The sequence below is a fragment of the Drosophila obscura genome, unplaced genomic scaffold (assembly GCF_018151105.1).
Source record: "Drosophila obscura isolate BZ-5 IFL unplaced genomic scaffold, ASM1815110v1 contig_73, whole genome shotgun sequence".
NCBI lineage: Eukaryota > Metazoa > Arthropoda > Insecta > Diptera > Drosophilidae > Drosophila > Drosophila obscura.
The window spans coordinates 9,517,660-9,530,164 of record NW_024542865.1 but is presented as its reverse complement, the minus strand read 5'-3'; the positions used below and the strand labels follow the sequence as shown (position 1 = coordinate 9,530,164).

Genomic DNA, 12,505 nt, shown 5'->3' with positions numbered 1-12,505 from the left:
TGGCGGCCATGAAGAGGGTTTGCAGAGTAAGAAGAGCAGCGAAAGGGCAGAGGAGCGGTGGAAGGGGGAAAAGGACGTTAGTCTCGTGTTTACTTGGTATTTCTTATTTCTGTTTCCGGCTGTCGATACTCTCCAATCTCCACTCTCCATCCCGGCGTGCCACTTCTAGGGCCATCACAGATTCGCCCCCGCATTTCTGGCTCTGCCCGCCAGAGCCATTGTTGTGGCAGAGCAGTCAAAATGGGGTTATTATAATAATTCAGTGGCCCAAACATGTGTAGCAATAACTTTTCTACTTCTACACCGCATGCTGGCGAGGGGCTGGAGCAGTACACAAAATATGTTTCATAAATAGGATTTATGCTACTCGTCCTCCTCTGGGCATGCCCTCGCGAGGAGAGCATGAATTTGATTCAGCAATTTGTAGCAATCCCAAAATAGGCATTCCGAAATTATAAACAATGTACAGTACGTTGCAGGCATAAGTAGATGGCAGCTTCATTCAATGTAAGAATTTTGTGCAATCGGAATCTTTGCATTAGGCCAACGATTGGCTTGGAATTTAATCAGTTATCAGTTATCAAAGTTTTCCTTTATTTCTTTCAATCATTTTAAAGTATTGAGCCAGAGATTAGCTTTTCGTGAGTACTCGTAAATGGTGTGTCACACTTTGGGATGTCATTCTATTAATCTTTCTTTTATTTTCACTGTCAAAATACAATTAATTCGGCTCTAAGAATGTATAGATTTTTGTGTGGTAGCATCTGTTTTATATGTTATTTTACTTTGTTTTTGCAAGTGCCGCACTTAAAATAAAGTTTATGTTTGGCTTCTGGATCTCTTGTGTCCATTCGATTGATACTCGAACTACTCGTTCCCCACGGATTGCCACAGCTAATTCAAGAGTTGCCTCCCGTGGCTGCACTGTTGTGGAACTCGCCCTGCCCTTCTCACATAATGTAATGAATCAGCAATTCAGTTAGTTACTGGCCGGCAAAAGAATTTCGACTCTTTCACCCGGTGGTCTCATCCTCAGTTGCCTTTGCAGTTGTAAATGTAAATTGTGCTGAGGGGAAGGGTAAAAAAATGGAAAAAATTTCACTTGTTGTGCAAACGAGGTCAAGTGGGTGGCTTGGTTGGCACTCCCCCTTCCTGCCCTTCCTACGCTGCCCCTCCTTGCTGCACCCCTTTCCCCTTAGCCCTGCTGTCCCGCAGCAGACCGCGACTTGTGAAACATGATTTCGCTTTTTATGCTTTTTTGCTAATTTGCTTTCTGCATTTCATATTTTTCAAGCCAAGGGCCAGGCCAGGGCAGCCGTCCAAACAAAGAGTCGCCTCTTTGCCTTTCTGTATGCTCGTATAACCAGCATCCTTCTCCTTCTCCTTCTGCTCCTCCTCATCACCATCATCATCATCATCATCATCATCACTCTCGGTATGATCATCTGCAGCAACTCTTTGGGGTCAGTGCCGGCTGCCCAAGGGCCATACATTTTTATCAATGGCATTTGCCTTGAGTTGACTTTTGGCCAGCTCGAAGCTCGAATCTCGAATAGGGACAGGACACACAGCGGAGCAGGGGAGGTATGGAGTGGGAATAGGAATGGAAACGAGGGGGGTCTCTAGTCAATTGGCCTTTGTTTTGGAGGTAATCATAACTAAGGCAAAGGGAGCACAAATATCATTTTCATTTGAATGCACTGCCCCCCCCCCCCCCCCCGGAATGTTCTGCCCCCTCTGCCAACAAAGTGCGTAACGGTTCAATGATTCCCACAACCGATTAAGGCTAAGTGAAACTTATGGAATGGAGGAATGCCACGTGTGGTAGGATAACTGCAGTGCCAGTGCACATCGATTGCTATAATTGGAACATATGGAATGCACTGAAGGGATGGACACTCGATTGCTTTAATTGGAACGTGTGGAGTGGAGTCGAAGAAACGTTGGCCAGGAAAATGGAAAATGGAACAGGAAAATTTGAATGGATGTGCGCGTATAATTTTCGTAAATGGAATGGAATGCGAAGGACAGCAAAGTCAAGTTTACACTGAGGAATAAATGGAATGGTAAGAAGAAACACTCCTGAAACGATGAAGGCGAAACGGAAGTGGGAAGAGGGTGCACCAGAACGAATCTAGGCAACGGAATGAATGAATCCCACATCAAAGAACCAAAGCTGTGGCCAGCACATCCTCACATATTATTTTCAAAACTAAATCTATTTTAACTACTTAGCAAAGGAAATTCTTACAACAATGTCCATATATTTAAGAACATAACTATAACAGAGAATAGACTCTAACACTATGGATGATTGGCTGCTCTGTGTTTGGTACTAAATGTGAATGCTAACAAACATTAAAATTGGTTGCGTAAGCCATTCAAGCCATTCAGCTATTTAAGAGCAACGTTCATGTAATAGCATGCTTTAGTATGTAAGAAAATCATTGCTAGTTCAAGTCAGAAACATTAACGAAACAAAGTATACTGTACCGCACGAACCTCCCTGTGGAAAAAACTGCGAGTAGATCACTTTGAAGGTGTCCTCCTTGACGACGCCCGTGGGGCACTCAGCCTTAAAGCCGCGATAAATTCGTTTGATCTCGTCCTCCGTGAAGCGGGTCGCCCGACTCAATGCGCTCAGCGAGTCCGGTCTGTAGCGTGCTGGCGTCTCGAATTCCTCCAACTCCGAATCTGCAAAGTAAGTATAAATGAAGAGATAATTTGGTCAGAGAGTCCTTTGAAAGATAGGGGCGGGGCCTCTTCTGGCTTGTCTTTCTTACTAGCATTCTTGGCGATCCTTGATACCAGTAAGATGGATACTAAAAGCCTGTTTAGAGCATTGCCCGGATACAATTTGTTCTCCTTTAAAGAATCTACATATATTAACCTGTGGTAGCTTGTATTCGTTAGGGCACACAAGGGTTTCTACAAGAAGCTGTCCAGCTCTTAGCCAAGTTTCTGATTTCTTATGAAAGTATTCTGAGGATACTCCCAAAGTCTGAGCAATTTAAAATTTTTTAAATTCAACTTCACACAAAATCACAATTTCTGATTCAGGGCGAATCCACATAAAGGGGACAGAGTAAATATACTTTCGTCATTTGCCTTTTGGGCATGTCCTAGTCAAGTTGGCTTTCTTCATACGCTACCCACACTCCCCTCCAACGCACCAACCCTCCATTCGTCTCTCTCCCACCAACCCGTGCAACGACACACGCGATTTTGATCTGTTGAGCCGCTCGATGTGTGTTGAATTGACTTGCAAGTTGCCTTAAGTATCTTGTAGTACTTTGCCTGTCGAAAGTTTGCGCCTCTTGTTCGAGTCTGCTTTGTGGTTCGTGGCTAAGGATGGGCTCTAGGGGCTGTTGGGACTGTTGGGGCTGTGGGGGAGGGCTGTAGGTTCTGGTTTGGCTGTGGGGTTGGGGTTTGGTGTTGGGGTTGCGGATGGTGGTATCCTCAAAAAGGTAAATGGTGCTTGACTTTTACTTTTTGGGCCTTTGCTGGCGTCGGTTTCTTTCAAAAGGCGAGAAAAAAAGTTCTTTGTAGCTGAGGCGCCTCAATTTTAGTTAATTAAAAGTTTTACCCCCACATACACGCACCCACATTTAACCCTCTCACACACACACACACACACACACATACCTAGAAGCGCCCACAGAGATTCATGGACAGAGAAATGCAGCCGGCAACAGAGAGTCAACACACGCTTGACAAATGGCTGCATAAAAATGCATGAAAATATGGGAGAGGCACAGAGAACACACAGGAAGACAAAGAGAGAGAGGGATAAAGAGTGGGAGTGGATAGGTGGGGGTGGAGAAGAAGGATATGGACTGAGGGGAGGCCCACTGCATCACAGCAAAAAGGTAAGCGGGCAAAAACAGCCTGCCACTGAGGAACAGTGGAAGAAGTAGGAAGAGAACGTGAGAATTGGAGAGTTATAAAGAGAGATATACAGAGAAGAGAGGCACATATAAGTGGGGGAGAAAGAGAGGGGGAAGTGAGTAGAGAATTTGTGGCAAAGTTGGGGAAGTGAGGGAAACAGAGTAGACAGCCTGCAATTGTCGTTGCCTTTGGCGTTACATTTTAATTTGCTTGCTGGCTTATGCCACACACACAGACACACATACGGAAACCAAACTCACACGTAGAAATCCACTCTTGGCTTATGCATTTTCATTTTGAGCCAGAAGTGGAGAATGAAATACCAAAAACTGACGTAGAAAAAGGGCCGAACAGCACAGCCCCCGCAGTCATACATTTTCATCTCATTTTAATTTATTTTTATACCCGGTGCACGAAGAGCTTAGGGATATATATTAGAAGTCGAAGTTGATGTGTTATGTGTGTTAAGAACAGAAAAAAACGTTTCCGACCCCTACAAAATATATAAATATTTACATGTATATATTCTTGATAAGCATCAATAGCCGAGTCCATATATCCCTGTCTGTCTGTCCTTCCATCCGTCTTGTTTTACGCCTTGTTTTCAGAGACAAAAAGAGCCAGAGCAACTAAATTTTGTATACAGACATCTGTGAAGTCAAACTGTTACAAGTTTTTTTAAACTTAACCCCTTCTGCCATCAAAAAGGTCGAAAATCCGTGGCACAATTTTGAAGAAAAGAAAAAAACCGAAAGCGCAGCATCATAAAGAATGAACATAACTACCAGAGTGCCGAACCTGGTTCCTATCGTATTATTATTATTGCCAGAATGAAGAATTTAATTTGCAATATCTGCGCTACCTCCTTCCACCCGCTACTCATAATTTCTCCCACTCTATGACACACTCTGCCTCGTGCAGTGTGCGCCCTCTGACGGAGGAGAGCTAGAAGGGCGTGTTGGTGTGAGACGTGAGAGACAGATGTAGCAAAATTTTAAACAAATAAAATATAATATCATTCGTCATAAATCATTAGCTGACATATATACGGACTGAGTAACAGGTACAAAAGTAGAGCCGCGGCAACAGCAGCAATTTATTTTAGAAAAAAACTTATTTTCACAAAATGAGCCACTGTGCTTTGGTTTAACAGTTGCTTCTGATAATGCTCCTGGTTCATTTGGCTTATACCGTATTAATATGGAACCAATATGGAACTCAGCCCTGAGTGTACATCAGTGTAAAATGTACACCATATTCTGTTCCATCCTCTTTGCGCATGTAAAAAACTTAAAAAAATAAATGGCTGAGCAGTGTTGGCCAACATAAATCTAAAAAGACGAAAGCTTCTTTTCGGAGCCAGGCGCGGCTGCCGCTGATCTAGATAATGCAATCCGCTCTGTCCAACCTACCAAAATCCCCTCCCGCATACATATACAATTTATTGTAATGGATACATAAAGGCTAAGCTTACATATGTGTATACTTATTGAAACAGGGTATTGGAAAGGACCCTCTTACTGACTCGTTTGTTTTTTACGTACCGAAAGAATTTGTGGGTAATACCTCCGAAACAGAAAAACCCAGAGGCATTTAAGTCAAAGTGGAAATAATGCATAAGAAAAGTAGAATTATGATAATAAAAATTGAGAATTGGGAATTTATGGCACAAATAGATGGCATAAGACTTTGACTAAACCTTATATCCTAGCGAAAAAACTTAAAAATTATCTGACAAACCAGGAACCTAATTAAGTCAAATTATAAGAAAGTTGTAGGTCTGAAAATTAATTTATTTTCTTTTCATTCTTCCTCACGCTCGCCACTTCATTAAACTAACTTTTTTCAACCTAATTTTTTCGTGTTTCGTGGCTTGCCGTTCATTTTCAGGATAATACCGTTTACCTTGGAATAAGAAGCTTCTTTATCTTTCTGTCTATTTTTTCTTTGTTGCTTGCTCTCTCACTTTCCATTGCCCCCTGTCTGTATGTTTCTCTTTGACACACACTTTGTCTGTTTATGGTTTCCATTTTATTTTTGTTCCCATTTTCATATTTTTTCCTCGTTACACATGAGTGGATTTTCATTCGCATTCTTCAGTCGCACTCGCAGTGCTCTGGCTGTCTTCTGTGTGTTTGTGTGTCGTGTTCGGGTCTGAGTTTTATGTCTCTCTGGCATCTTTTGCATCATCTACTCGTAGCTCACATTGTGAGCAAAATGTTGACGAAATGCATTAATTCTAATATATATTCATGTGCAGTTGGCACTTTCTTTCGGTTTTGTTTGGCTTTAATTTACCAAAAGTTTTTCATTCAATTTTACTTGCTCATCTTCTGCCTTGCTCCCCTTGGCCAGCGACCATTTCACCCCTTGGAGACAATGGTTGTTTTAGGCGCTTTATTATCAGCTGCTGCTGCTGCTGCTGCTGGCAGGGGCAACAACAAGAGCACACAAAATATTCCCCTAAATGTCTAAATTATTTGTGACACAAACAAATTTGTTGTTGTTCGGGCTGCGACAGCTGCCGCTGCTGATGAAAAATACAAAAAGGAGCCAACAGCTGCCCCCAAATGCAGGCAAACACTGTTTTCCCAAGTGCTTTCACAGAGGTGTGTGGTGCGCGCCTGTCATGTTGCTGAGTGCTGATCCTCCTGGGGTGATCGTATACTATTTTATATATGTACCTATTTTATTTGATCGTCAGAGAGTAATCCTGTTTCAATATTCTTACTAGAATGCCATGTAGATTTCTATTGATTTCAGAGGAACTTTTTAGAGTTCTCTACAGATGTATATGTACATATTTATCACACATATTTCCTTAGATGCTGGTCTGCCACCTGCTGAGGTTAAGGTGTGAAGTTGTGTCCATGCCTCATTCAGTTTGCTGCTGCTGGTGCGAGAACTGCTGCCGGGGAGTGGTGTGGGGTCTGTTCGGATCTGGTCTGGCAATTGGCAAACATAACAATAAACAACAGGATGGCAGTGGAATGGCATTTTGCGGTTTACGGGGTGGGAGTGGGTGGTGGGGCGTGAACAGCGGCTGATTGGGTGACATTCTCGGCTGAAGAGTTACCGGAGAGAGGCATTCCCGGATTGCCATTGTTGCCAGTATAATTTCAGATAAAGCACAAAGCACTCGGCCGCACAGATGCAGTTACAATTGGTATGCCAGAGCCCCCCTACACCGTTACCTCCCTCCATCCGCCTTCAATTCGCTATCCCTGACCCCGCCCCACCAACCTTACCCCGCATTGCATGAGCTCGCATAATAAGTTCCTGTTTATCTCGGCTCGGTTTGTGTTTGTTTGCCCAACGTTGGCTGCAGTGCTCTTCGTCATGCCTCCCCTCTCTCTCCCCCTGCCGCTTTCGCCTGCTCCTTCTCTGTTGCTCTGTTGAATATATATGCATGTGTGTGGGTGTATGTGTGCGGCTGTGCAGGTGTCATGTTTCCGTTTCCGCTGCAACAGCAGCGGCAGCGGCAGCAGCAGCCGCCAGTCAAGTGCAAATATTTTTGCATGCTGCACCTCACACACAGAAAGAAAAACCGCAACAGACTCCTCCAACAGCCCACCTTTTGGGGGATGGGTGGTAGTGGCATTGGATTTTATTAGGTCTGACTGGAACTGGTGCTGGGAGTGGGACTGCGTTCTTGTTTGTGTTGTTTTAACCACTGCAGGAGCAGCAGCACCAGCACCAGCACCACCAGCAGCGGCAGCGGCAGTAAAAATATTTGCTTTCGTTCACTTTCAAGTGTGCGGCATGTCGATAAGTGCCAGTGACTGCAGTTTTTCCAAATGTTTACCTCGCTTTACCACCCCAAACTGAACCCGAATCTTTTTGTTTACCATAAAAGTGCAAATTAATAAAATATATATAGATATATAAGTGCAAGTGGAGGCTCTCGGGAGAACGACAGTTTTGGGTGGGTGTAGCTGACATGCCTTTGAAGATGCTCACTCAATCGAAGCACTCGCAGATAAAACGCACACACACAAGCCTACAGGGAGAATGACGGAAGCATTCGCAAATGCCTTTGGCTGCCTTAACAGCTTTTCATTCCTTTTTTATCTTTTAGCTCTTTTGGATCAGGCCCCACAAACCCACAAATACGAGTAAAACGAGATGTTTAAATACACATCGCATGCTAGACTGACGCTGCTCGAGAGTCTGACTCTATGCTGGTTATGGCTGGAATTAAAGGATATTGATTCACAGCATCTATCCCCAAAGAAACTTTGGCTGCACGAAATTGAAAAGAAAGCACCAAAGACTTGTATCTCAGAGCCATTCGTAAGCTGACATATTGCTTATTCTGTTCCTTTTCCAGCACCAGTTGCATTCGGGAAATTAATATTTAAAATTCGTTTGGCAATAAATTTCTAATCAAGCAACTTCTCGTCGTCACTTTTTTCCTTTGTTGTATCCCAATTTATTTTAAACCAATATAATATTCATTTATTCAAACACAATTTTTGCATAAATGTTATTTACACATGCAAAAGGATTTCCATCTATTTATATGAAGTTTCCTCTCATCACAGTTTTCTTAGATTTATCTCAATTTTCTTTGTTTGATTTTAACAGATTTAATTTAGGTGTTTTCAATTAGTTTTTCATTTCTACTGCACAAATTTTCACTTCGATTTATCTCCATTTTTGTATCCATATATGTATGTATGTATGTATGCAAATTTTCTTTGATTTAAAAATTTGTTCGCCACAAAAGGATTTCCGATAATATATTTTCAATCAGTTTTCGCCGCCTCCCCCTTGCCAGGCACTTTAAAGCCTTCTTTTAATCCCATGCAACATGCCATAAGAATTTAATTTCGCGCACTAAGCTTTCAAAATAGTTTATCGTATAACGAATTATGGTTTTTTGTTGCGCTCTCCTCCTCTTCTCTCCTCAGCCAGCTGCCAACCAATCCCCTTCACTGTGCCACGCTTCAATCTGAAGCTGAAATCCCACTAAAAACAGATTTATCCACACACATGGAAAGCAACAAAAAATTAAAAATAAAAAGAAATGATGGGGGAAGGGAGTGGGGAGGGAGGGTTGGGATAAAGAGAAACAAAAAATAGAAGAGCGACGAGAAATGAGAGTAAAAAGTTGGACTGCAAGTTTGCCATGCAGACAATGCTCCGACACTTATCTCATTTAATTTCGTATAATTTTTTCCTCCTCTGGCTCCACGCCACACACACACATGGGCCCATGTGGGGCATGTGTGTGCAACATTTGTGTAAGGAAAAATGAAAGAAGTGCAACTTTGTACCATGTTTCTCATCACATTGTTGCAGCAGCATGTGGGGGAGTCTGAGCTGGACTGAAATGGGGTTGGCGAGGGGTCCCTGCTAAAGGGGCTAATGAAAAAACTTTTTCGGCTGCTGCTGCTGGGGCTGCAGTGGTGCCTTGCCTGTGCCATTGCTTTGTTTTATTGCACATTTTTGCGGTCGCGATTGTTGGATTTCAGCTGCCGTTGCCGTTGCCGTTGCTGCCTCAGACAATGGCCAACAAATTGGTGGCAGCGAAACGAGTGAGGAAGGCCCCAGCTTCAGCTCCTGCACTTTTATAGATAAAAAGACAAAGCAGTGCAGAGCAGTCGGCGTCGGTGAAGGATTGGCGAGGAGCAGATAATGTGAGAGGCGAAATGCACTTAACTCATTTAAGGCCGGGCCGGGCCGCACCGAATGCGCTTAAATAAATTAAAATGTGGCAGGCCCTGACACTTAAATGCATATGCACAAGCATGTGCTTACTCGTAGACTTTCCTCCAACAAGAATCGAACAATTGATGCCCTGGATGTGCATAATTTCGCACTTCCTTCCGGAGCACGACTGCTTGCGCAAGTTCACTGCTTGCTGCGCTAGAAACAAAAATACTTGCATACTTATGAGGGCCTCCTCGTTTCAAAGGGTCATCTTAAGGCATGAAAGGGGATTGGGATTGAATGCATCTACTACAGGGTATGCAACACACAGCGGATAGTGTCGCAGTGCCTCGTGTCCTGACACCGTTGTGCCCGGAGTCGCTGCTTTCGCTTGAATGCCTGTGAAAGGCGCGAAAGTGTGCCAAGAAGCGAGTAACAAGAGACAGTCAAACAAAGTGTGGCAGAGCGGCAGCGCAGGCGAAGACCGGCTGGGCGGGTGAGGGACAGGGACAGATGATGGTCTGTGGGGCAATGGGTAAGCAGGTCTCAAAGGACATGCTGCACTTAAAACATCGCGGTCGCCATTAAAAATTATGTGCAATAAGCAGGAGCAGCACCAATGCCTGCGACTGCGAACAAACAACAAATAATGAAATTATAATTAAAGCCAGAGCCAGAGCCAGTGCCGGAGCCGGAGCCAGTGCCGAAGCCGGTGCCGTACCAAAAGGGATGGACGAAGGGCAGTTGGCAAAGAGCAAAAGGAGACCATCAAATGCACAAAATGAAGCGACCACAAAATGCAGACAACGAATTCAATTACCTTCTCAAGTCCGTCCAGCCAAGTGTGGGCGTGGCATAATGAAGAAATTATGAAGTGCATTAAGGCCCAGAAATGGCACAAGCCAGCTCCAAAGAAGGGCCCCAAGAAGTAGCAGACCAAAGGAAAATGAATACGCTGATTGAGCTGCCCTAAAGGAACGATACTGCAGGCAACAAGGGTGAGGGCGGAGGGTGACAGAGATGTAGACAGAGAGAGAGAGCAGCAATGGCAAAGGACAGGACAATAAAGTGCAGCCAACGGCACTGAAAGGAGAAAAAAACAACAGCGAGCAAACATTGAAGGGGCGAGATGGAGCAATGGAGCGAGAGGGTGGAAAGGTCTTACATACATTTATAAAGTACAGACTACAGAGCTCTGCAGAGTAAGCCAATTACCAAAGCCAAAACGAGCAGCGGCTTTAATTTATTTTCATCTTATATATGTATGTATGTGTATGTGTATATGTACGTATACATTATTTTTGGTTTTATTGTCTTTTTGTATTCGGAATACCCTCTACTAATTGCTATCCAAGGGTATTCGTTCAAGCCGGGGCTGATGGCTGCTCCACAAACACTTACAGGGTATTACTGTGGCAGACTCTCGTCTCTGGTTGCCTGCCTGCCGCAGATTCTTTGCTTGTTTGCAGCTTTGCTCTTCCCCCGTTTCGTTTGTGTCTGTATATTTTTAGCTCTGCTGCCCCGGCCAAAGCTGGGATGTTCTGTTCGGTTCCCCAGTGGCCCCGCCCCACCACCCTTCAGGGTAATTAATTGAAATGCCTGTCGCGGCCAAGGCTGACGGAGTATGCTCGTCGTCCTTGACTTTGGGCCTCTACTAGTGTGGAGTGTAGAGTGCGGAGTGTGGCAAGCCAGCAAAGGAAACTAAATCAAACTGCGAAAAACTAGTAACTTAAGATCAATTAGTGTTGCAAAGCGCTGGAATTGGTGTTGATAAATGGCTAGAAATATTTCTAAACTGAGAATATAAATAAGCGGGAAACATAAAAGCAATTAATGTGGCATAGCATGGGAATTAGGGTTGATAAATGGTAGGAAAATATTGAAAATTGAACCGAACATAGAATCTCTGATGTTTGCAAAACGGGGAAAACATAGCTGATGTGTGCGAAAATTAATAAATAAGTCAATTAATTAAATTATTTAACCCTATAAAGTAATATTAATAGATGGGAAGATAGGATAAAAAAATAAATAGTGGAACATTTATGAGAACTAAGCAAAGATGGAAAATCATTTAATTCAAGTACAGAGGGCTTTTAGGCCTACAAAAATACTGTCCCCAGGGCAGCACTTAGCTCGACCAAAGTTAATTTTTGCACAAACTATTTTCCCCCGCTGTGCATATCAGCCACAAACAAAAAAGCCGTATTTAGATTCAATTTTTGAATGAGTTTTAAACTCAATTAAAGTTGAAATCCTCAAACAAAATTTAAATGGCGTGTCATTTGATAACATAAGCCCCAGCCGACTTGTCAATTGGGTGGTTAGTGGGATGGGATGGGATGGGATGGAATGGGAAGGGATTGAAGTGGCACTGCTGCTGCTGCTGGTTGGATGATGGTTGCGGGGTGGTTAGGGGGCTGGTTTTAGCAGGAAGCTAACTTGTCATTCATCAAACTTTTTCAATAAAACTTTTACGCCGCTTCTCATCGCTGGCCAAGCTGCAAATCCGTCGCTCATTTCGAGAGCCCAAAAAAGAGCTTTTCCCCGCGATCTGATACGAGATGAACTGTTGAGGAGACGGATGGGAGGGTGGGGAGGCGGGCAGCAGGCCAGAGTTTGAGTCAAGTGTGGTAGAGTGGAATGCAAAAGTTTTGCCACTCACTCGTTTCACCGGAGAGTAGAGTTTCGATTTCCATTGCTCCCGGCCCCCAACAACTGTCATTGTCAACAGTTTCCCATGGCCATGCCTCCTGCACCTGACCCCTAGACCTGCCCGCACCGACATTGGGGGGAGAAGCTCAGTTTGAAGCTCCTACAAACAAATATTATACTCGGTATTGTGTTCCATATCGATTTCCCCTTTGGCTTCCCTTTGCATTCAATTTGCAGGATGGGCCCATGCAACTTTTATGTTGAGCTCATCATTTTGCAAAATGCTCAAAGGGGGATCGATGGATGG

At 43.8% G+C, this 12,505-nt stretch overlaps 1 protein-coding gene across 1 annotated transcript in view; it reads right to left on the bottom strand.

Moving 5' to 3' along the window:
- The window catches only part of LOC111068680, a 91,540-nt gene that overhangs the window by 15,728 nt on the left and 63,307 nt on the right, over window positions 1-12,505 (bottom strand). The window contains exon 5 of the mRNA XM_041595457.1: window positions 2,503-2,694. Coding sequence (XP_041451391.1) covers window positions 2,503-2,694 — 192 coding nt within the window. The remainder of the gene's footprint in view (window positions 1-2,502; window positions 2,695-12,505) is intronic.